The following is a 24,495-nucleotide window of genomic DNA, read 5'->3' as shown; positions in this document are numbered from 1 at the left end:
GAGTATTTATTAACGCAATCGATGTGTCTTAGTTTGCTTTCAGCTACAGAAATTAATTCGTCCCTTAGTAGTACTCTCGAGCTTCTCAAAATAATGTTAGTTTTCATTATTTCCTTAATAATTGGTGAAAGCGAAAATTCTGGATTAACAAACTTGGATAACGTTATACAAGGTAAAATTTTTTATTGTTTTGTATGAATTTGTAAGAATATTGGGGGTTTTTTAAATCTTAAATTAATTAAACTTACCATATTTTACAGCAGCATTTAGTTGGAATGGACAGTATGCAAAATATTTTCTTGAATATATTATCGTAGAACAAAATGAATAACCGAGAAAGAATTTACTTTATTCCTTTTATTCTCAGCTGAAAGGTTTCGCCAAATTTGTTTAGGGTTATAGTTTTAGTATAGTGCGAGCAAAGTAGCCTTGGCGAGATTTCGCGTTTTTAGTTAAACCATTTTTAATTTTTATCATGAGTGGAATAAAATGGTAGTAGGATTACAGAATTCGATAAGTGAAAAGAAATAATGGTCAATCAACTGAAAAGAAAACAACCACCATATATCCGTGAGAATTTTGTTGATGATTTGCATAACATGACACAATTAAATCGTAACTCAGAAATTAAAAAAATCGAAACAGAAAATTTTTAAATGAACCGATTCGGGAATTCGAGAGAAATAACTCAGCTGCAAATGGAAAAAAAATAAGCGATAGCCAAGCAAGGCAAAGAAGTATTATCTTCTTTCGATAATAATTTATAATGTCATATTGAATTTTCTAGCATTAATTGTTGTTCTTGTCAGGCCACAATTATTATTTAGTTTTATCAAGAATTGATAAATATCGAATTCAACATCGTGGAAATAGCTGCTTAGAACTACGAACTACGTAGTTTGCATTAATCTTTGACGTTTAGTAATGCTTCTTGAATTCTCATTTCTTTCTACGTGGGCCAGAATATCCACAAGACTTTGAAAATTAATTTAAAAAGAATAAAGCGAAAAAATCATACGTACGAACAAAAATCACAACACTTTTAGCATTTTCTGGCCGACTTAAAAACTAAAACAAACGCATGTGGTAACAAAGAAAATGCTAAAAGTGTTGTGATTTTTGTTCGTATGTATGATATTTTTCGCTTTATTCTTTTTAAATTAATTTTCAAAGTCTTGTGCATATTCTGGCCCACGTAGGAAGAAATGAGAATTCAAGAAGCATTACTAAACGTCAAAGATTAATGCAAACTACGTAGTTCGTAGTTCTAAGCAGCTATTTCCACGATGTTGAATTCGATATTTATCAATTCTTGATAAAACTAAATAATAATTGTGGCCTGACAAGAACAACAATTAATGCTAGAAAATTCAATATGACATTACAAATTATTATCGAAAGAAGATGATACTTCTTTGCCTTGCTTGGCTAGCGCTTATTGTTTTGCATTTGTTGCTGAGTTATTTCTCTCGAATTCCCGAATCGGTTAATTAAAAATTTTTCTGTTTAGATTTTTCTAATTTCTGAGTTACGATTTAATTATGTCAAGTTATGCAAATCATCTACAGAATTCTTACGGATATATGGTGGTAGTTTTCTTTTCAGTTGATTGACCATTATTTCTTTTTACTTATCGAATTCTGTAATCTTACTACCATTTTATTCCACTCATGATAAAAATTAAAAATGGTTTAACTAAAAACGCGAAATCTCGCCAAGGCTACTTTGCTCGCACAATACTAAAACTATAACCCTAAACCCCTACTAGCAAAATTTCTTGCATCAACCTTGACAGATCTTGATATTATACTGACGGCATCAATATTGACGTGTTTCATACTGCATAAAAGCTTGCATAAAGATTAAAAAGCAATATTACAATAACAACACGTATGCAACATTGCATTCATCTTAAAATATCAATACTGATATTACCTTACAATAACAACATTGCATACATGTTGTCGCCGTCAAGGTAATTAGTACACAATAGAACAGGTGGACCTTCGTTGATACTTGCGCATGCGCACAGTTCTTTCTACCCAGCATCCCTCGCATTGCTGGCACATTCTTCCTGCTTCGACCTCAATCGGTTCAGACCAGAGGAGCTGCACGTGGCGTTGCATTCTTTTAGGCTTCGTTAAGTTGGTTGCTTAGTTATTAGTGTGGAATCGTATTGTTTTAGGAATAACTTATGAATGACTGATAACTGCATTTGTTTATTAATATAGTACTAAACAAGTCATATCGCAGACGATGTGCGATCAATGTTAAAAATGGCCGAAAATAACTTTTTTCGTCCCTAGACTTTGAAACAAAGGAATTGAAGCCCAGAATTTCGTATTATCACTTCAATCTCATGAGAGTAAGATTAATTTTATTCAATGGTTATTTATGTTATTCTTTAAGATAAATTCGTGTGTTTTGTCAATAGGATATTTTCAATGCTGACATCCATTTGGAAATGTACTTTATTGTATTTATTTACTTATTTATTATTTTGCTTTCTTTACTCCTAAATGTGTTATAAAAACTTCCGCAATTATTCCTAACTAGGCATTTTATGTCTTTATAATACAATTAGGAGCATGAAATTAAAAAATAAGTCAAGTATTACGCAAAACGAAGAAACTTTCATTTTTTAAATTGAATTGCGAGTACTATTAATACCTTTATATGAATTTCCGATCAGATGTCAGCTTTAAGAAAATATTCTTAGGCTAGAAAACTATCTTGAAGAATAACAGAAATAATTAAAGAATGAAATTTAATTCTCGACTTTAAAGTGAAAATAATACAAATAAATAAATAGATAAAACACCTTGCAAACGTGCTGATTTCATACTGTCATGTCAATGTATCCTGACATTTTCCTGTCATATCAATACGTATGCAATATTACAAAAGCAAGATCATCTTGCCTAGACCTTGATTTCATGCTGTCATAACAACATCTTGATATTATCCTGTCATATCAATACGTATGCAAGATTACAAAAGCAAGATCATCTTGCCTAGACCTTGATTTCATGTTGTTATGACAACATCTTGATATTATCCTGTCATATCAATACGTATGCAATATTACAAAAGCAGCCTACCTTGATATTTTCCTGATATTATGCTGCATACACCTTGTCAGTCAATATTGTGGCAGCATGCTGACAGCATAAATGGAGTAACATAACAACATTGAGGCAGCATTAATGCAAGATGATTTTTCTTGCATGTCAACCTTTATGCAATACTGAGGCAAGATATTTTGCTTACTGGGACAAATTTGGCGAAACCTTTCAGCTGAGAATAAAAGGAAAAAAGTAAATTCTTTCTCGGTGAAACATTTTTCATTTTGTTCTATGATAATATATTCAAGAAAATATTTTGCATACCGTCCATTCCAACTAAATGCTGCTCTAAAAGATGGTTAGTTAAATTAATTTAACATTTAAAAAAAACTAATATTCTTACAAATTCATACAAAACAATAAAAATTTTTACCTTGTATAACGTTATCCAAGTTTGTTAATCCAGTTTTCGCTTTCACCATTTTCAATCAACTCATATTTTAGAAGGAAATAAGGAAAACTAACATTATTTTGAGAAGCTCGAGAATACTACTAAGGGACGAATTAATTTCTGTAGCTGAAAGCAAACTAAGACTCATCGACTGCGTTAATAAATACTCAGAACAAACTGCCTGTGTTTACGTCAACAGACACACGTGGAACGCAACGTGGCAATGTTTTAGTTTCATCGGCAGTTTTGTAAATCACCGCAAGGTAGTGTATTCGAGCGCAGGAGTTCCGAATTACATATCATGCCGTGGCACAAACACGCGGGTCACTCGATCATCGGCATTATTTATATGAGGATAAACAAATCTATATCTATGGAGTCGAATGTATAGCTATATGAATGTTATATAACATAACCCTGTCCGATTTGAACAACATTTCAGGCAAAATCCCACAACTCTCTCAACGAAAATATTAACAAGGTTTCATTTAAAAAGCTTGAATTAGTTTTTATTGATTTACATTTACAATATTCTTTTGATAATACGAAATAGAATGATATTCCCAATCTTATCCATTTTCTAATTATCATTCCTTTTCATCAATTAAAAGCTTGAACAAACTATTAACTCTTTGAGGGACGGAGGCTTCCTTTGATGCAACTATATATATATATATATATATATATATATATATATATATATATATATATATATATACAGTGGTGGACAAAATTATAGACTCAAATGTTTTTTTATTTTGTTTCAATTACAACATGACTCAGTTTAAATTATTTTCATTGAAGTAAAGATGAATAGTTGAAGAAATAGTTCTAGGGAATTAATATATCTTAGCAATTAAATTAAAAAATTCATAAAATTAGAAAATTTGTAAATTTAATATTTTATCATTACGTGAAATCTGGACAAAAGTATAAACTCAAAGGTAAAAAATTCAGGATTACGAGAAAGTTTCGTTCGAAAATGTTAATTTAACGCCATAGAATGAATAAATGTGGCCATCAGTGATTGCTAAAAGTTTCGTTTTTGGAAATTTATGAGAAACATATAAATTCACCGCTGGACAAAATTATAAACTCATTTTTCTTTCTCATTTTTTCAATCATAATTTAACTCAGTTAAAAAAAAAATTTGTTTCAGTAAAGATAAATAACTCTCTCAGCATGGTAAAGCAGGATTGGCATTTCTTAATTGAAGATAGAAGGCTGAAGATTACCAATTAATAATGGAAGATCATCTCTTACCTTTTGCTCATCTGATTCCTGGAGGTAACTGGTTATTTCAGCAAGATAACGCGAGTGTACACATAGCGAAAAGTACAAAAGAATGGTTCAAGCGTGGGGTATCAAAGTTATCAAATGGCCAGCTTGTAGTCCGGATCTGAATCAGATTGAAAATCTTTGGGGGACCACGGTTCGCAAAGTTTATTATGATCGGCACCAGTACTAAACCACAGAGGAATTAAAAAGGGCAATAATTTCAGCATGGAACCATATGCCAATGCAGCTGTTAGAAACTCTTGTGAAATCTACATGCCCGCCGCATATTCGAGGTTTGGAAATCTCTGATCTAACTTTTTATAATTTTTATTATCACTATCATATTTATTTATTTATTTATTTTTTGTTGCTAAAAGTTTGGAAATTCTTTGTGTTGTGAGCAACTAAAACCAAAAATAACTAACTACCTTTAGCAAAAAAAAATTCAGATTTTGGAGGGAGGGGGCTCGGGCCCCTTCCTTTATACGCCCTTGCTAGAAGCAAACGTTGAAAGCTGTGTGCTTAACGTTATCTTGATAAAAAATAGTTGTTTCCGATAACCAAATTTTTGGCTAATAGTTTAAAATTGGTTTTTAAAATATTTAAATGAACAGCATGATTTATTATTTCATCAAAAAATTCCGAACTACCAAGTCCTGATGCTGATATGCACCCTCGCACAAGAACCCCTTCACCGTCCTGATAAACTGATCCAACTAAGTTCTTAAGATCAAGTTCCTCATTTTTTCTTCTATTGACAATTATACAACAATTTAACCAAAAATGTTGAATTCATTTCTATCTGTAAGTAAGACGAAATTCCAAAACGGTTTGAGCTTATATATCATTGATTTTACGACAAAAAGCGTAAGCTTTCCGTTTTCACACGAACAAGAAATTTCTGCGGGAAGAGTTCCCATTTAATCCAGTTAATCAGAGAACTTGGCAAACAAATTAAATCTATGTTTTTTCATTAAAACCTGCAGAAACTGTTACAGCACTCCTCAAATGTGTATTTTTCATAAATTTTTTAACTGTAAATCTGCGATCATGCTTTGTCAACTTCGCTGGTTGACCTTTCCTTGCCGTGTTTTCGGTCCGATTCTTTTCTTTAAAGCATTTTATCAAGCACTTTACTATAGAATGGAATAAATTTACCAATTTAGAGACATTTCAAACCAACTTCCCTCCACTGTGAGGAAAAAAATTCAAATTTCGAATGGTGCTTGTGGTTTTTTGCGAATACCAGCCATTTTAAAGTAATGAGCACAATATTAAGGAATAAATAAACAAAAAATTAAAGGCAAATGACTCTTAAGGGTCAACACAATGCAAAAATAATTTAAAAAAAAACGACATATGATAATTTTAATCATGAATTTATTCGAAAATATTTGAGTATACGCAGGGCTCCCAACACATTTTAGCCATAGAAAAGGGTAAAAGAGGACCACTTTGAATCAAAAAGGGGACCTAAGAGGACCAGTTAGGATTAAAAAGAGGACCTTGGGAGGACCATTTATAGTTAAACGCACGGAAGCACGAAAAGGCAAATTAGCTGCCTGCACTAAAACGTGAAGATAATTCGTTAATTAACCATAATAATGATTTTTAATGATAAATCCTTATCACCTTCTGTACAACTGAGCTTTTTATCCATTGAATTATATTATTTACACACATTTGGATGGGGGGGGGGTGATAAGCAAGCATGTAACTGACCATCTTACAGAGTAACTTTAATTGTAAAATAAATTTTCTACTAATTAACAGGTAAAAATTGACTAATTAAAAATAATCACCTAAGTGACCGATGAATCAGTGCATACCTAATAAAGACCTTTTAGATACAGTTATTACAGTAAACACCTTAGCACATAGCAGTTTACAAAATTTTTCACATAACCAGTTTAAAGGGAATGGGGTGATTTAATTCATTCAAACTACTACTTTTAGTCATTGAAATGGATAGAATGAGGAAAAAAATAACATGGACCCAGAAAATACTTTCATTTTTCCAACAGTTTTTTTTTAATTAATTTTTTTAAATGTCCGATTTTTCAAACAAGGCGTGGCCTTTATGACGTCACAAATGATGCACTTTGGCTTATCTTTCTACCGCGTTTCCACGTTATGATAATCAAGCAGCGAATTAAAATTGCGCTCTACGTTTGCTATCAACCATATCGTTGCCAATGCACGTGAGTAAAGATGCGAATTAAATATTTTGTACTGTGAATGGCAACACTGAATGGCATTTCATCATTTGATTTCACGCGACAGAAGTGTAAACGATGAAAGCGCACCGATTTAAGTAATTTTTTAAAAATATTAAGCTTAAAGAAATTATTTAAAAAATGGTCAGATCCTATGTTTTTAAGCATGCTCTTTCAGAAAAAAAATACTTTTAAAATTTTGGAAATGACCCCATTCATTTTGATATAAGGTACAGCAAGACAAGAAGATATAGTTTAGAGTCAAGGAGGTCCCCCTCCACAGTCCTTGGTTTTTACACATATTTCCAGCCTAAATATGGTAAGTTTATATACATATGAGAGTTTATGACCAAATACCAAAGCAGGAGGTAATTTCTGGCTACGCTACTGACTGACTAAGTTCAAAAATATTAGAGGTTTGCAAATCATTTATTAGTATCCTAAGTATCCAAAATCATTTCTTCATATGTATGTATTAGTTGTTCGGGCACCAAAAAATGTTGTAACTGTCTTCAAGTATGTATAAAAATTAGTGAAAAAGAAAATTATTTATTAAAGTCACCACACCCAAAAATATACAAATGCTACTTAAGCGATTAATACACTAAATGTAAATTAGAGCTTGCTTTTACTGGATAACTTAATGTAATAAATAAATGTGTAAGTTCAGATTCATAGAGCTATATTTTCAAATTGAAACTCATAATGTGTATTTAAAAAAAATAAAAATAAAGTTTTAGTTTTTTAAAATAAAATTAAATAATATAATTTGAGGTAGCACATGTCAAAACAGCTTCCAATTTTCAAAAATATTAAAATAATTACAAGATGCAAAAGGATTGAAATCTTGAACACGAGAATCAAATTTTCGCGAAGTAACTGTTGGCATAATTTCCAAAAAAAATAAATATTCTCTAAAACTAAACATGATTAAAATTGAACAGAAAATACGCTAGTCTAGGATAGCATATGTGAAAATAACATCCGATTGCGCAAAATATCGAAATATGTACAAGATGCAAAAAGATTGAAATCTCAAACACAAGAAGCAATTCTTCGCGAAGTTCGAGTTCGTGCAATGCTGCTATGGTTTCAAAAATAAGTAAGTTTATTATCTATTAAAACTAAACAAAAAAAAAAAGAAAATTAATTTGAATTCTGAAATTTTGAATCCAAATTATGTTTTTCGCAATCACGAACTGAGACAGGACCCTACTCATTGGAGTTATTGTTTCTAGAAACGGCTCCTGCCCCCCCCCCAAGCCTGCCTCTCCTCCTACGTGTGCATAGTTGTCTGCGCGCGTAGACCTGTGTGTATGCACGTAGGCGTGTGTGAGTGTAAGTGTATGAAGTCGTGTGTGTGTATGTGTGTGAACATGAGTGTGCGTAGGACATGGACGCCTCCGATCAGGAGATCGGATAGCTCAAAACCGGAGCAGCCGCGCCGCCAGCAGAGGACGGTGGGCGGTGGTGCTGGTGTCCCTGGTTCAAGTTGGAAAAGGCACGGACACCAAAAACGGCCAAATGAGAACAATAAGCAATCGTGATTGCTCAATAAGCCAATCGATGGTGGCGTATGTCAAAATAACTTCCGATTGCCAAAAATATCAAAATATTAACAAGATGCAAAAAGATTGAAATCTCAAACACGACAAGCAATTTTCCGCGAAGTACGAGTAAGTTCAACGTTGCCATGATTTCGAAAAAAAAGTAGTTTATTACCTATTAAAATCAAACAAAAAATAAGCTAATCTATGGTGGAGTGTGTCAAAATAACTTCTGATTGCCAAAAATATCAAATTATTTACTAGATGCAAAAAGATTGAAATCTCAAACACGACAAGCACTTTCCGCGAAGTGCAAAGAAAGTTCAATGTTGCTATGGTTCCAAACATAAAAGTTAATTGTCTATTAAAATTAACCAAAAAATAAGCTTATCTAAGGAGGTGTTATGTCAAAATTACTTCCGATTGCCAAAATATCAAAATATTTTTTAGATGCAAAGAGATTGAAATCTCAAAACCCAGCAAGCAATTTTTGGTGAAATCCAAAAAAGTTTGATGTTACCATGGTTCCGAAAAAAAAGTAGTTTATTATTTTTTTTAAATTAAACATAAAATAAGCTAATCTAAGTTAATGAATGTTAAAATAACTTCTGATTGTCAAAAATATCAAAATATTAACAAGATGCAAAGAGATTGAACTCGCTTACACAGGAAGTAATTTTTCGCGATGCTACATATCGAACACAAGTTCAGAAAATTGCACTGATGAAACATTCTTCCGTGAGAAATATCGGTAGCAAAATGCTTTGATTTGACGTCATAACTCCTCCCCCAAATCTCAATCCGTCAATCTGAGGCGAAATAATACCAGAAAGTCAGGTTCAATAGAAAAACGACGCCGCGGTCGCGTGTTCGGGCGTAACAGATGTCAACACACAGTATCTTTTAATGTAATGAAAATTTTTAAAATCTGATTTTTGAGTAAAAACAATATAAAAGCGGACTAAACGGACCAAAATTTAAAAAAGCGGTCTAAAGCGGACTTTACCCTAAAAAACGGACTTTGGCGGGAAAAGCGGACCATTTGGGAGCCCCGTAGTACGAGGACTTTTGTGGCGTATTATTTCTGTCTCTTCGTTTTTTGACCCATTTCAAAAAGAAGACTTGTCAATATTTTTTAAAAAACTACAGGGTTTTATTTAGAATGACATAGGAATGATGAGGAAAAAAAAAAAGGACTTCATATTTGAATTCAGTTTTTCGTTATTTTGGTTTCACTAAAAAATTTTAAAGTGTACGAAACCTTTTGGGAGTCACTGTATATATGAAATGAGGTTATCTTTCAATGACATTAAAAATAATAAATTAAATTTTATATATACCTATTAGAGTTAAGCTTAGAGTGGTTCAAAAAAAACTTTTTTTAGCTAGAGTCCAGGACACACCCTATTTTTTTTAGACTTACTAATAGTATTATGCTGTAAAAGTTTTAGTTTCTTACTCAAATTTTAAGAGAGTGCTCAATTTAACATTAGTCGTAGCATGGAAAATGTCACAAGTTTGGAAACATTTAATTTCCCCTGCTGTGTTTTTGTAAATTTTTTTTGCAATGTATATGCATATCACTTTTGTATATTATAATATGTAGCATTGTTTTTTTCAGTTCAATGTAATTTTTAACGCCCCTTCCCATACTTACGATGTTTGGGGGAGGGAGTTGAGCACCCTCTTTCAGTTGAAATAAGTCAAAATTCTTCCGGTATATTACTATCCACAAGTTTAAAAATGTTGAGGGGTGTCCTATTATCTAGGAGAAACTTTTTTTTTACATGTATTTTTGAACCACCCTATTTACTTATTCACTAAAAAATAAACATACAATCCTGCTCAACTTAGTTTTATAAGATAAGAATTCGAATTCTAAAAAACAGTCATCTTTTCACTCCTTGATGAGTTTTATTAAAATATTTAAAAAATACAAGAAGCATATGGTTTCCTTTTTTTCTTCATGTATTTTATTTCAGGTGTTATTTTTCCTCCCCCCAAAAAAGGGGGAAAATAATTCAATGTTCTACGCTATTTTTATTCTTTCTCAGTTTATGTAATAATTCTATATTATTTCCTTTTTTTCCCTTAGAAAAAAGAAAGATGTTATTTATTTTGAGTGTTAAAAAATGTCTGGGTGGGAAATACACCCATATGGATATGGGGCTTTATTTATATTGCAGCAAGATTTTATCAAGCTCAGATGTACAATTATTTTTTGCTGATTTCTGAAATACTCAAACTTAGACTTTATGAATTTTTAACCATATATATGAAAAGAATTATCTAATTTAACATCTAACTTGAGCATTTTTATTTGAAATATCAGAGTTTATATACCGTAAAATCCCGAAAGTAACCCCCCCTATTTTCAAAACAAAACTTGTTAATTTCAGAAGGGGGGGGTTATAATCGAGATTTTTTTGAAAAATGAGCCAAAATAATTGTTTTTAGTAGAATTAATTTTAGAGTCAGAAAAGAAATAAGTAAATAAGAGTTAATATTAATGAAGAGTGAGAAATTAATTAATAAAAACCTGTCCTAATTTTCAAGTAGTAAAAAATTGCATGTGGGCACCATTTTTTTCAAAAGAAAGGATTTTGTACCTTAGTTGGCGAAATCCCTATAATTTATCGCTTGAAAATTCATCATGTACTGAATGTAATAAGGTTACAGTAAAAGAAGCAAAATCTTAACGTTCTTGTTTCAGAATAAAAGCAAAAATCGCAATCACGGCCGCCAATTCGTTACGAAGATCGTAATTTCGAAAACTGAGCTTTGCAAAGTTCGCGAACGCAAACAGAGACAAATCTCTTATTTGATTTTGTGAAATATATATTTCTGATGATCATTAACTCGTTCAATTATTTTATTCTGCCTTTAAAAAAGGGTATTTTTAAGTTTCGCGCTACTTTTTAAGCAACGCATTTCCAAAATGGCGCCACGTTTTCAAAATGGCGTCGTGTTGAAGATTGTTCATTTTCACAAGTCAGAACAAAAACGCTCCTTCTAAAGTAAATAAAAAGCAGTACAGTCAAATAAATTTCTGCTGTAATACTGGCAAAAAAAAAAAAAAACAGGCGCCCTTGCATCAAAAGGAGTTGAAACATTTTGGAAAGAATAAACCGTGGAGACCATTTTTTTCTTTTTTGTTCAAATCATTCTGTTTTCTTTCTTTTTTTTTAGATAAGAAAACCTGCACATGGGGGAGGGGGGAGGGGAGAACTAAACCTCTGTAATTGCTTTTCAAGTAAAGCAGAAAATGTTATCCTTTTTTTTAGAGGGAGTGGAAAATGAAGATGATCAGATTTTTTTTCAGGTGAAAAGAGGGGGGGGGGGTATATTCAGGATTTTAAAATAATTTCACTTTCCACAAAAAAAGGAGGGGGGGCTATAATCGATAGGGGGGTTACTTTCGGGATTTTACGGTATATATGTATATATACTTTTAAAAATCTTGATTTTTATCAACCCTGTTAGGAAGTAAGATCTAACAATTTAAACACTATTGTATACTCTGTTTAATAAAATATGTAGAGTTTTTTGTTGTTCTTGAGTACTGATAAAAAAAATCCTGATTTGAAAATCACTGTATTTTGTCAGTGTATTATGTTTTTATACATCATTTATTAAAACTTTTTATACAGTTTAACCTCAAATTATTTGACAAAAATTCCCAGCAGATTCCATCGTTATTTCCATTTGAAATTGCATTTGAGAAAAAATATCAGCAATTTGACACAGTAAAAAACATTTATCGTTGCTTGAATTTCATTAAGTTTCATAACGAAACTACCGTTCTTGCCACTCTAATCTCTCTCAAACCGGTCTCCGTGCTTGGTCATGGCGGCCAATGGAAGCAGTATACGAGTCGTTCCTCTACCCTGTTATAGAATTCTTTGGTAGCAGCGTCCGGGGAGGATTGATGATGTTACAGGAAGGGATGAGTTAGGAAACACTCTCTCCCTCTCCTTTTGAAATTAAAGTCATAAAACGAAATTTTTGAAAAACTTTAATGATGCTGGGAGAGAACGAAGAAATTGAGGTCCTAAAACATAATTTTAGAGGATGTTTTTTTTTTTTTTTGATGAGCGGGATATCGGTGGCTTATCAAGAAACTTATTTGAAATTAAAGACCGAAAGATTCGAAGACATCTTTTATGATGTTAGGGAAATGGGTGGGGTTAAGACATTCTCCCCTAGAAAGTTTTCGAAATTGAAAACCCAAATACTTTATTGTAAGCCATCTTTAATGACAAAAGGAGAAGGGATGGAATTTGGTAACTCCTTCCGTACAGTTTTCGAATTTAAAGTTCTAAATACAAAACTTGAGACAATTTTATTAATGTTGCATAAAAGCTAATGTCAGCGGCTCTCCGGATTTTTTTTTAAAATTCAGGTCCTAATCTTAGGCGATTTTAAATGAGTTGGGGGAGGGGGAAGGAAAGTCAAGGTTGTTTTTCCTCTCCAAAAACATTTAGCAGTTTTGGTTTTCAATAATGAAATTTTCAATTTTCCGCCTCAAAATTTTTGTCTGTTTGGAAAACAAATGTGTGGCCCAAGAAAAAAGCTTTTACCGGTTTGATCTGAGATGATATTTAGCTATCAATATCTAAAGTATTTTCCCCCTATTTATTTACATTTAAATATTATGACTCTTGAATTCCTTGACAATCCCATTTTTTACTTTGAAAAAATTTAGAACTGTTATTGTCTCTCTCTCTCTCTCTATATATATATATTTAATTTTTCTTTCATATTTACGGGTATCCCGTGTATTTTTATCAACTTTGTTGTAATCTTCAAGATGATATTTTGAAACAAATATTTAGAAAAATAATATGTTGGAAGTGAAACCCAATAACAGAGGTAATTATAAAGGAAAAGATAAAAGAGTGTCTAAGAAATTATTTATTAGGAACTTATGTGCAATGCTTGTGTGCAGGGGTGGACTGGGAAGTAAATTGGGCCCTGGAATCTTTAACATCGCCCGGCCCTTGGGGGTCGGGGGGTACTACAGGAAATGTAAAAAACATGCACTGTTATGCGAGTAAACACCATAAACAAGCGTTGTAATGCTAATTTTGTAGTTTAACGATTACAATTTATAAAATTTTATAAATTATATCATTAGATGCCTAATCAAAAGAAAATTAATTCATTCAATGTTATGTCCCTTTAGGATGATGAATTTCCCCTTACGATGAAACATGAAGGGGAAAACATATTTTAAGAAAACCAAGGCTTTTTTTTTTTTTAACCATTTTAAAGTATGCAACTAAATTCTAAACAAATGATTAAAAAGCATTTTGAACAAAATGGTGAAATATTAACTTCATAGGTATCAAAGAGAATAAAATAAGCTTTTTTTTTAAAAAAAATCACATTTACTAGATCATTTGTTAAGATCTATATGTACTTTGGAAGAATTAATAGCTGTTCAAAGAATTGAAAAAAAAAGTGTCCTCTAAGGCTTATTAAGAGTTCTCCTCTGGGATTTCGACTTTCTTTTCAATTTATGTGCTATGACATAAATGCAGTTTACATTTGCAATCCCTGTCTTTTGAACAAAGAGGATCCACTCAAATTCGATAGGGTCGAAACAGTCAGAAAAAAACCCAGAAAATTTATAAAAAACCAGAAGAGGTTTATTTCCACTCCAATCTTGAAAAATTGATTTTTTTCAACTTTTCAAGATGTTTTAATTGAAATTTTCAGCAAAAAGTAATAAAATTAGAAATTTCATATACTTAAATGATGATACTCTATTTCCTTCTTCCCCGTCCCTTCCTTGTATGTAAAAAACTGTCTAATTTTGATAATGCATGTTGTTTTGTAGAAGAGGTAGTGGGGTTTTATTTTATGTCAGAGATACTTTAATATGCAATGAATTGGTAATTAATGATAAACCTAATGAGATTGATATGATTTGGCTGGAGTTGATTAGTAATAAAGGCAAAAAACTACGTTTGGGGAATATTTATAGGCCACCCAACTTAAGTAAGGGTCAAGACGAACAGATGTTTAGTATTATTAGTGACATTTCTAGCAAGGGGTCAGTCATCATAATGGGAGATTTTAATTTTCCAGTAATTGATTGGAATAATTTTTACCATAGTAATAGCAGAGAAGAGGATTTTTTGAAAGTAATTGGTGACTGTTTCTTAGATCAAATTGTAACTCAGGGTACTCGACAGGACGCGATTTTAGATCTAGTTTTCTGCGACATGGAAGGCTCTGTTCAGGGGTTATGTGTAGGGGAACACATTAGAGATAGTGACCACAACAGTATTAGGTTTGGGATTAAATTTGATATGCACAAAGTAGAGAATTTTAGGTTTTGTGCCCAATTTCAGAAATACTGATTTTGTGGCACTTCGGCAGAGTTTGAAAGCAGTTTTTTCCTTCTGGATTGGACAATAGCGATGTGAATCTTCAGTGGGCAGAGTTTAAGGAAAATCTAGCAAATACCGTTAGGGATCATGTTCCTTTTAGGAGAAAGGGTGTCAACACTAAAATTTGGCCAATGTGGTTCTCCAGGGAAACTAAAGACACTCTAAATTACAAGCAAGCTGCTTTTCATAGGTTTAGAGAAACAGGTCACAGTGCAGATAGGCTCCAATATTGTAAGGCAAGGCGTAAATTTAAGTATTTGGTACGGATTCAGAAAAGAGAGTTGGAGCAAAGACTGGCAGATAACATAAACAAGAATCCCAAGAGGTTTTTTGCATACGCTAATTCGGGGAAAGTTCGAAATAGTCATATTGGGCCACTGGTTGATGAGCACGGAATTTTAATTCAGGATGATAGTGATATTGCTAATGTTCTTAATAACTTTTTTTCGAGTGTTTTTAACGATAACTGTATCTCAACAGTTGACACCAACAAGACACAAGCTATAGTACAGCTTGAGGACTTTGTATTTTCCAGGGATGACGTTTTACTTCATTTGAAAAAAATTAAAGAGACTAAGGCTCCGGGGCCAGATAATATTTATCCGAAAATTTTAGTTGAATGTGCAGAGGAATTAGCAGATGTAATCGCAAACATTTTCAATGCTTCTTATAATTCGGGGACAGTGCCAGAGGACTGGAAGCTGGCTAACATTACACCGCTCTTCAAGAAAGGGTCTAAAGGGAGTGCGGGAAATTATAGACCTGTGAGTCTAACTTCGGTGGTTTGCAAAATTTTTGAAACATTGATGAAAATTAAGATAGTAAATTTTCTAGAGACTAATAATCTATTGACTAGTTTTCAGTACGGTTTTAGGAAAGGTAAATCTTGTGCAACTAATTTATTACATTTCTATGACAAAGTTACCATGGCTTTGGACAATAAGAAGCCTGTAGATGTTGTTTACATTGATTTTCAAAAAGCTTTCGATAAGGTACCGCATGTTGCTCTACTTAGCAAATTAGCTGATATAGGAATAGGAGGGAAAACTTTCATTTGGGTGAAAAGTTGGCTGACCGGAAGGAAACAAAGAGTAGTTGTAAGGGGAAATTATTCTAATTGGAGTGAGGTCTTAAGCGGGGTTCCTCAAGGATCAGTGTTAGGGCCTGTTTTGTTCATTGTCTTTATGAACGATATTCACAAAAATATTTCTGGGAACATGAATTGTTTTGCTGATGAGGTCAAAGTTATGGGGACTGTAGAAAATGAAGAACAAGCAAATCAGCTGCAAGAGGATCTAGATCATATTACGGAGTGGGCTGATAAATGGGGTATGGCTGTTAATGTTGGGAAATGTCAAGTGCTACATTTAGGGCATGGAAATAAGTGTACAAGTTATTATTGGCAAGGTTCAGTCATTAGTCAGGCAGACAAAGTTACTGATCTGGGGGTCCTAATAAGTCAGGATTTAAAGTTTAGCCAACAGTGCAGCATTGCTCGCAACAAAGCCAATAAGATGCTTGGGTTTATCAATAGATCTATTTCAAATAAATCTAAAGAAGTTCTTCTGCCCTTATATAGAAGTTTGGTAAGACCCCATTTGGAGTATGCTATTCAGTTTTGGTCTCCTTATCTTAAGAAAGACATTAATGTATTGGAAAGGGTTCAAAGGCGGGCTACAAGGCTAATAAGTGGACTTTCCCACTTAGATTATGATTCCAGGCTTAGAAGGCTAAAAATGTACAGTCTTGAGCAAAGAAGAGACCGAGGGGACATGATTCAGCTGTTTAAATTTATTAAAACGAAAGATGTTACGGGGCTAAAGTTTAGCACTGAAAACAGGACAAGGGGTCATTGTTTTAAGCTATTTAAATCGCAGGCTAACATGGATATTAGGAAAAATTATTATTTTAGCAGGGTAGTGGAACCTTGGAATAGCTTACCGGAAGAGGTGGTAATGAGCAAAGGAGTAGACAGTTTTAAGAGGGCCATTGATCTTCACTGGGGATTGTAAATTGACTAGGACCAGTCTAGCTGGGCCCAGAGCCTGTTGCTGGTCGTCACTTTTGTATTTGTATTTGTATTTGTATAACTAGCAGTACCTGCACTGCAATGCCGGTGCTAAACATTTAATGGAAGTTCGTTGAATAAAAAAATTTGACGCCCCCTCCCCCTCTGATGTGAAATGGTCATTTTTCTTTGTATAAAATGCGTACACACCTTTTCAAAAAAAAACTATTTAAGTTTCTTTGGAATTAAAACTTTTCAACAAATCATTAAATTAGATTTACAGTTGCTTTAAAACTATTTTGCGAGTGAAGCAGTTTTTACTGCAATTTAAAATATTTCGCCAAATAAACAAAAAAAAGAATGAAAATAGTTCCGCAACTCTATTGCTTATTGCCAAGCTCCCCCAGCAACCACGCCATCATAATCCATCCATCTAACAAAAAACATTCAGTGGAACATTCAATTCAAAAATTGTGAAAAAAAAAAAAAGAAAATGTCATACATTTCACTCGGATAAAAACAAATCAAAAGTTTCTCTTCTTTGAAAACAAATCGCCAAAACAATGAATTACATTTACGGTTGCTTTAAAACAATAGTTCTAGACTGAACTGCTCAGCGCTTAACATGCCAAGCGACCACGGTACCAGAACCCAGCCCTTTTGAGAGCGAAGTGGACGTTTTTTCTTTGGCAATAATAAATGTTTTGCCAAACAAACAAAAAATTATAAAATCAAATTACCAGTAGCTTTCAAATCTTTATATATTAAGAGCTGCTTTGCCCAGTCTACCTTGAGAATAAAAATTGTGTCAAGTGACATATTTTCAGCAATCAGGCTTAAATAAAAGAATAAAAAAATCTGGAGTAAAAAATATTGCTTTTTCCAATGGTGTAAAAAAGAAAACTGTGGGACAATTCCTTCACTTTTTATTGATAGATTTAATGAAAAAAGTAGTGCCTAAATTTCAGCTAAGCCTAAAAAAAGTTCGAGCTAAAAACGCAAATTATTCCCGCCTTAATTAAGTTAGAGCATTGAAACAAATTGTTTAGAATGCGGAAATTCTACCCTTTTTAACGATATATATAATATTAATATGTGCAAGTAATTTTTCACTTCCATATTCGGGAATTTGTGAAATTTGGGCCTAAATTGGAATTAAAAAAATAACTATTAATTGGATATTTTCAAATTATAGCCTATGTCACTCAGTAAGAAAGCACCTTTCATATAGTGAAGGAATTTTTCAAATGGGTGCAGTGGTTCCGGAGATTACATTGAACGTGTAAACACACAAAAATCCGCCCTCTCTTGTTATCAGGGTTAGAAAATATCATAATATTTACGAAAATATCCGATACTTTGATATATATCCAATATTTTCATTCAGTAAAACTGAAGTCCTCAAAATAGTAAATGCATCCTCAAATCACTCTTTATTTCCTTATGTTGTTATTACAATATGCAGACTTAAAGTTCAAGTTTCTTTCATTACTTATATCTAGTATTTCATTTAACATTTTTATCAATTTTAATGGAGTTAATTTAGCATGAGCTGTTTTACTCATTTTTCTTCTGTTAGCTACTTTTACACAGTTATATGATTCAGAAATAAAGAATATGGAATATGGATTAGTTGGTGCAGTCATAAAACATTTTCCTTTTTCGGACCAACGTTTAATATTTAATTAGGCATTTTTAGTATGCAATAAAATTGTTACATTACTAATAATTTACTGAATGTAAAATAAAAAAGGAGATGATATTATTCTGTTATATCAATTATGTATTAATACATCAAACCAATATAGTACAGAACCTTTTGATTATTTTAATAATAAATGAACAATATTGCTACAATTAATATAATTTGTATTTGTATATTGAAAAAACGGTAGTTAAAAAAATTGATATCGAAAATATCATGATATTTTCAAAATAAATATTGGATATATATCGTGATATATATCGGTGAACCCTGCCCTTTATAATATTAGTATAGATTTGCAAGATCAAAAAAACATTTAAAACTTTTTGCACAAAAAAAAAAAAGAGTTTTTTCAAAGTTATCTCAACAATATCAATTAGAGGAATCTTTAGAGGTGAGAGTGTATTTCTATTATTAGGGCTGGGCGATGTAGGAATTACTACATCGTGATACATTGACAAGCTTTCATCATGATGTAAGCAGGGACAAATTTATGGCAGGGCATTCGGGGCCCGGGGCATAAAATTTCTGTTATCATTTTTTTTTTCAGGGACCACTGTTTGGGGCCTCTAACTAAAGGAAACAAAAAAAATTTCTCATTTGACAATTTTTTTTTTAATTAAATGAAAGTATATTAGCCAATTGTTGTGGAGAACGATCATTTTCGCTATTGAATAGAATTAAGTGTCCTTTGCGTACTCTTATTTCTGATGGTCAATTATCTTTATTAGCTCTGTTATCAATAGAAGAAAGTTTGACCTAAATCTTGATTATAAGGGCAAAAACAAAAGAGAAAATATATAAAGAATCATTGATGCGCAGAAAGCACATTATGATTTACCTTTACCATTTGTATCATAGTTTTTCCATCTGCGACAGTAAAAAATTTTCTAACATGAAAACCATAAAATTATTTCAGATTTATATTAAATGATTTCTTTGCAAAACAAATTTAATTATTAACTTTTTTCGTATGAAATCGATATTTTCAAGTTTTCTTTCTATCAAAATAATATCCAACAAATATCATATATATATATTGGCGAACCCTGCATCTAGCGCTGACGCAAATTTGCGTCATTCATTCCGAACGGGTTAAACAAGCAGTGTGACATCACACATTTTGGTTGAAATAAAAGCATTTTTAGAAAACAAATATATATAGGTAAAAAAACGACAATGACATTGAAATAAAATATGTTGAAAGAAAACTGACAACATTTATGTACAGCCCGTAGTCAAAATTATATAAATGAGTTGAAGAGCATAGTTTTCACACAGCTTCAAATTTACATTTTATAAAATAAACAACGTTGCGTTATATAAACGGTGCAAAATTGTGCAGTTATATGACTAACTCGTAGAAGAATATTTTTTTTATTCTCATAAATATTACACAGAATTAAGTAAAGAAAATTCATTCATAGATGGGTTTTTTAGCGAGAAAGCACAGGGAGTCTTGTATAAAACATTTTAAACAGAAATTATTTTTAAAAAATGATTTCAATATTGTAGCAACAGCATAAATTTAAATAATACTTAACTAAATATAAACTGCATTAATCTTCTAAAAAGAAATAATTTCCACCTCTTTTTTGCTCTGAATCTTTAACAGAATTCAATTTATTAATACGAGGTCGAAAGTTATTGGGATCTCTGCGAAATGTTATGTTTAAAAGTTCCAAGAACTTGTTCATGCCGGCCAATAATGTCTGAGGAGTGTTGGCCATAGTTTCAACAGATGGCTTACCTTCAAAAACAATGACTCTGTCTGCCAAATAAGTAGCCATAATGAAATCGTGCTCTACCACAAATCCAGTTTTTTTAGCATGAAGAATAAATCTTTTGATAACTTTAGCAGCTACTAAACGTTGTTCAGAGTCCAAGTAGGCAGAAGGCTCATCAATAAGATACACATCTGCAGGTTTACCCAGGCAAAGCACCAAAGCTACTCTCTGCAGCTCCCCTCCAGATAAATTTCTCACTTCTTGATCAATAATGTTATCAATTTGTAAAGGTTTCATTACATCGGCAATAAACTGTGGATGAACATAAGCATCGCGAACCTTCTCATGCAAAAGTTGGCGAACACTTCCTTGAGATTTGGGAGATATTTTCTGTGGCTTGTAACTAATATTCAAAGGAGGAACAGTTGCCCCATCATCAGGTTGAAGTTTTCCAGCCATCATTCGAATGAATGTTGTCTTGCCGGTGCCATTCTCTCCCAGCATCACAATTATTTCAGAGTCGGTAAATGTACCCGGATCAACACACATCTTGAAATTTCCTAACTGCTTCATCATTTTTGGGTATTCGTATCTACACATTCGTTTTATTTCTTCCTCGGATGCAGTCTCTGAAACTTTAAAAACTAGAGACACATCACGAAATCTCAGATTCTCCGTGGGAACAAAGCCATCAAGGAAAATATTAATTCCTTCCCGTACTGAAAATGGCATAGTAACAACACCATAAGCACCAGGAACTCCATACAAGCAGCAAATGAAGTCGGACAAGTAATCAAGAACAGAAAGGTCGTGCTCAACAACAATTATGTACTTATCAGGATTAATCAGATAGCGGATAGCCTCAGCAGCTTTCAAACGTTGTTTAACATCCAAATAACTGGACGGTTCATCGAACATAAATATATCTGCTCTTTGTATGCAAACAATGGCACATGCAAATCTTTGCAACTCTCCACCAGAAAGATCTTGAACTTGCCTATCCCTGACATTTCCCAAATCGAGCATTTTACAAATTAAATTCTGATTTTTTAACTCATCCTTTTTATCAAGAAGCTGTTGAACAGAACCTTGAACTGCTTTTGGAATTTGATCAACATATTGAGGTTTGATGATAGCTTTAAGATCATCTTCCAAGATTTTCGTAAAATAGTTTTGCAATTCAGAACCCCGAAAATGTGCCAGAATTTCTGTCCAGTCAGGGGGATCAGAGAATCTCCCAAGATTTGGTTTTAATTTACCAGCCAGAATTTTAAGGGCAGTAGACTTTCCAATGCCATTAGTACCAACCAAACCTAAAACCTCGCCTGGTCTGGGAGTAGGAAGCCGATGAAGCTTAAAAGAATTTTGACTATACCTGTGAGTTGTGTCTTTTTCAAGATTACTTGGAAGATTTATAATGGAAATAGCTTCAAATGGACATTTCTTTACACAAATGCCGCAACCAATGCAGAGTTCTTCGGAAATGGCAGCGATCTTATCATTGGGTGTAACTTCGATGCACAATTTACCCATTCGGACAACTGGACATGACTTTTTACACTCTTGTTTACACCGCTTTGGTTTGCATTTGTCGCTATTTACTATAGCGATTCTGGTTAATTTGTCTTGAGTTGCCATGTTGTACACGGTACACGTGCAACAGTCAAGCAAGATGGTGATACTCACAGGCAGGCCAACTTTCAGCTTCGCCTTCGTGGCAGGGTTGCCAAATGAAATGTTAGGAAACCGGCCAAAATTGTACTTGAAAATTTGACAGTTGAACAGATCAATCCAACTGCTGTTTTTATTCATGTGCAGCTTTTGAGGATATTTTTGAAATCTGAAACTGTTTCCATGTTCGAAGAACACATTCCCTGTGTTTAAATGCACGATTTATTTTGTAATTACTGTTTTAGTTCTGAGATAAATAAAGGACAGAGTTCTGCCCCTGGTATTTTCTCAAAAATGAATTCTCCAAAGTGGAGACTTTTCATGTAAAAATTCCATTCACCTCAAAAATTGCATAACTATATCGCGGTTTGGGGTTTTATTTATTTATTTATTTTTTGAGTCAGTGTGATTCAAAATAGCTGATTTGGCAAGTTTTTGCCAAATCTAGCAGCCCCGCAATGTGGTTGAAAAGGTAGAAATTGTTTTTTTCTGCGCATTTAAAAACCGGCTTTAATCAAAATGTTGCCATTGCGTAGAAAAATTTCTGTTCTGTTTTCAAATCTAGTTACAATAATGGTCAAAATTAACGATTGCATGAAACTTTTGGGAAGATTTCAATAATTGGGAATTTTAATGAAATATTTTTAGTCTATATGGTTCAATTTATAAATTATTAAAAATGTCCACTTCTTACGAGAAATGAAAATTTTGCTCTAAACGTGAAGAAGAACGAATTTTTGTTTTTATTATGATTGCATTATACACGTCGGTCAATGCAGGAACGATCCTGGGTCCATGGTTACCATATTGGCGACTTCATCTATTTCAAGGCGAGTTCTTATCAATATGACGAACATGATGCCAAAAAAAAAGTGCGATACCATAAGCAATACAGTTGCAGTTTATTTTTCCCTTTTGGAAACACTTCCTGAAGGATTATGTTCTTTCCGATTTTAAGTGTACTTTTTTTCATGTATTTGGTATTTTCAAGAATGGTAAACATCATCAAATGCAAATTAGTTTAAGAAAATAAACTGGTTCGTTCTGTATTTTGAATTATAATAAAACAAACTAAGTGACGTTACAGTTTTTTCGCATTTTTTATGAAATTCCATTTGCACCAAAAAAATCTTTCCAAAATCAGAGATGCTCCTCTTCCCCCTCAAGAACAATGACGTGCTCTATCCTCAAATGCAAGAGTGGTTCGAAGTTAATAAGGAATCTCAAACTGAACCATATCCTCAAATGCATCCCCAAAATGAGATCCCCTAAACACGACAAAGACAACTTTTAGCAAACCCTCCTCTCCCTAAAAATTTCAATCATGCTGTCTGCTCTGAAGTCCCACTCGTTGCACTTTATTTATCCATTTATTTAGAAGCTAGACAGCTTCACATAGATAGAGGACTGCGTGCCAAGCGCCTTGCCTCCGGACACACACACACAGGAAAGATTTACAACACTAGAAAAGGAAATAACACTCAAGGCACAAGCGGGAATCGAACCCACGATCTTCGGCTTGGAAGAAGAAGCTTCTACCACAGAGCTACGGAGGCCCCCTCGTTGTACTAACTACTTTAATTTTGATAACATATTAATTGACCCCTTTGAGTGCCCACTCAAGGGGGATCGTGGCACGAATCGTACCATAGAAATTTTAAGGGGTATCCTGGGTGCTGCTCCCGATTGGGGGGAGGGGACAACTACGAAACACATAGATGCAGAGGGGTACCCACCTTGGGGAGGTCATGGCGCACTGCACCATCGAAATTGTTATGGGGGGGGATTTCGAGTGGTATTTTCCCTGTTATGGGGTCTTATTTTGGAGGGGGTGCACCCTTGCTCTTAAGGGGAGGGGGAAAGCCCCCTAGATGCAGTGATTTTGCAAACTTTTCTGCAAAATAATAGTTGCAACATTTTTCATTAGAAATGGTTCATTAAAAATTTTAATATTTTCTCTCTTTTCTTTTTTTGTAACATAGATACAGCATACGCAACTTTCAAGAGAAACAATATTAACTTTTGTGTCAAAATGAACTGTATATCGCTTTATCAACCCCATGCCGTTATGCATAAGCTTTGGAAAAAGCAGCAATAAATAGTTGGATACTGTGGCAATAAATATTGAGAATTCAGCGATTGGTAATAAAATGATATGTATGACTTATTAAGAACGTCAGTAAATAGCAAAAGTAGTACTTCCTTGCAAATGAAGAAATTCACAGGACATCAGTGGACGCCCAAAAACAGAAGCACAACCTTAGATATTGGGCTTTGGGGGGGGGGGGGGAGCACCTTCATTGAGTCTCAAGCAATTCTCACTAATCCTTGAGTGCTTATGAAAACACGAAGATTGCTAATGAGCCACAAGTAAGTCCGTCGCCATTTAGGGGGTTCGGGGCATGGGCGCGCATAAGCAAAATTTTAAG

General features: G+C 33.2%; 1 protein-coding gene across 1 annotated transcript; it reads right to left on the bottom strand.

Annotated features, from left to right (window-relative positions):
• Window positions 1–19,344: 19,344 nt before the first annotated feature.
• On the bottom strand, window positions 19,345–22,083 carry LOC129226106 (ATP-binding cassette sub-family E member 1-like). Its single transcript, XM_054860702.1, has one exon. It carries the CDS (start codon window positions 22,031–22,033, stop codon window positions 20,228–20,230), a length of 1,806 nt encoding a protein of 601 aa, XP_054716677.1. The 5' UTR covers window positions 22,034–22,083; the 3' UTR covers window positions 19,345–20,227.
• Between the last annotated feature and the right edge of the window lie 2,412 nt (window positions 22,084–24,495).

Source organism: Uloborus diversus, chromosome 7, assembly GCF_026930045.1.
Source record: "Uloborus diversus isolate 005 chromosome 7, Udiv.v.3.1, whole genome shotgun sequence".
In the NCBI taxonomy this organism is placed as follows: Eukaryota; Metazoa; Arthropoda; class Arachnida; order Araneae; family Uloboridae; genus Uloborus; species Uloborus diversus.
The sequence above is the reverse complement of the archived record's forward strand: the minus strand, read 5'-3'. Positions and strand labels throughout refer to the sequence as shown.

Excerpts from the sequence above, each read along its gene's own strand:
- LOC129226106 (XM_054860702.1), bottom strand. The coding sequence starts at position 22,033 with ATGGCAACTCAAGACAAATTAACCAGAATCGCTATAGTAAATAGCGAC.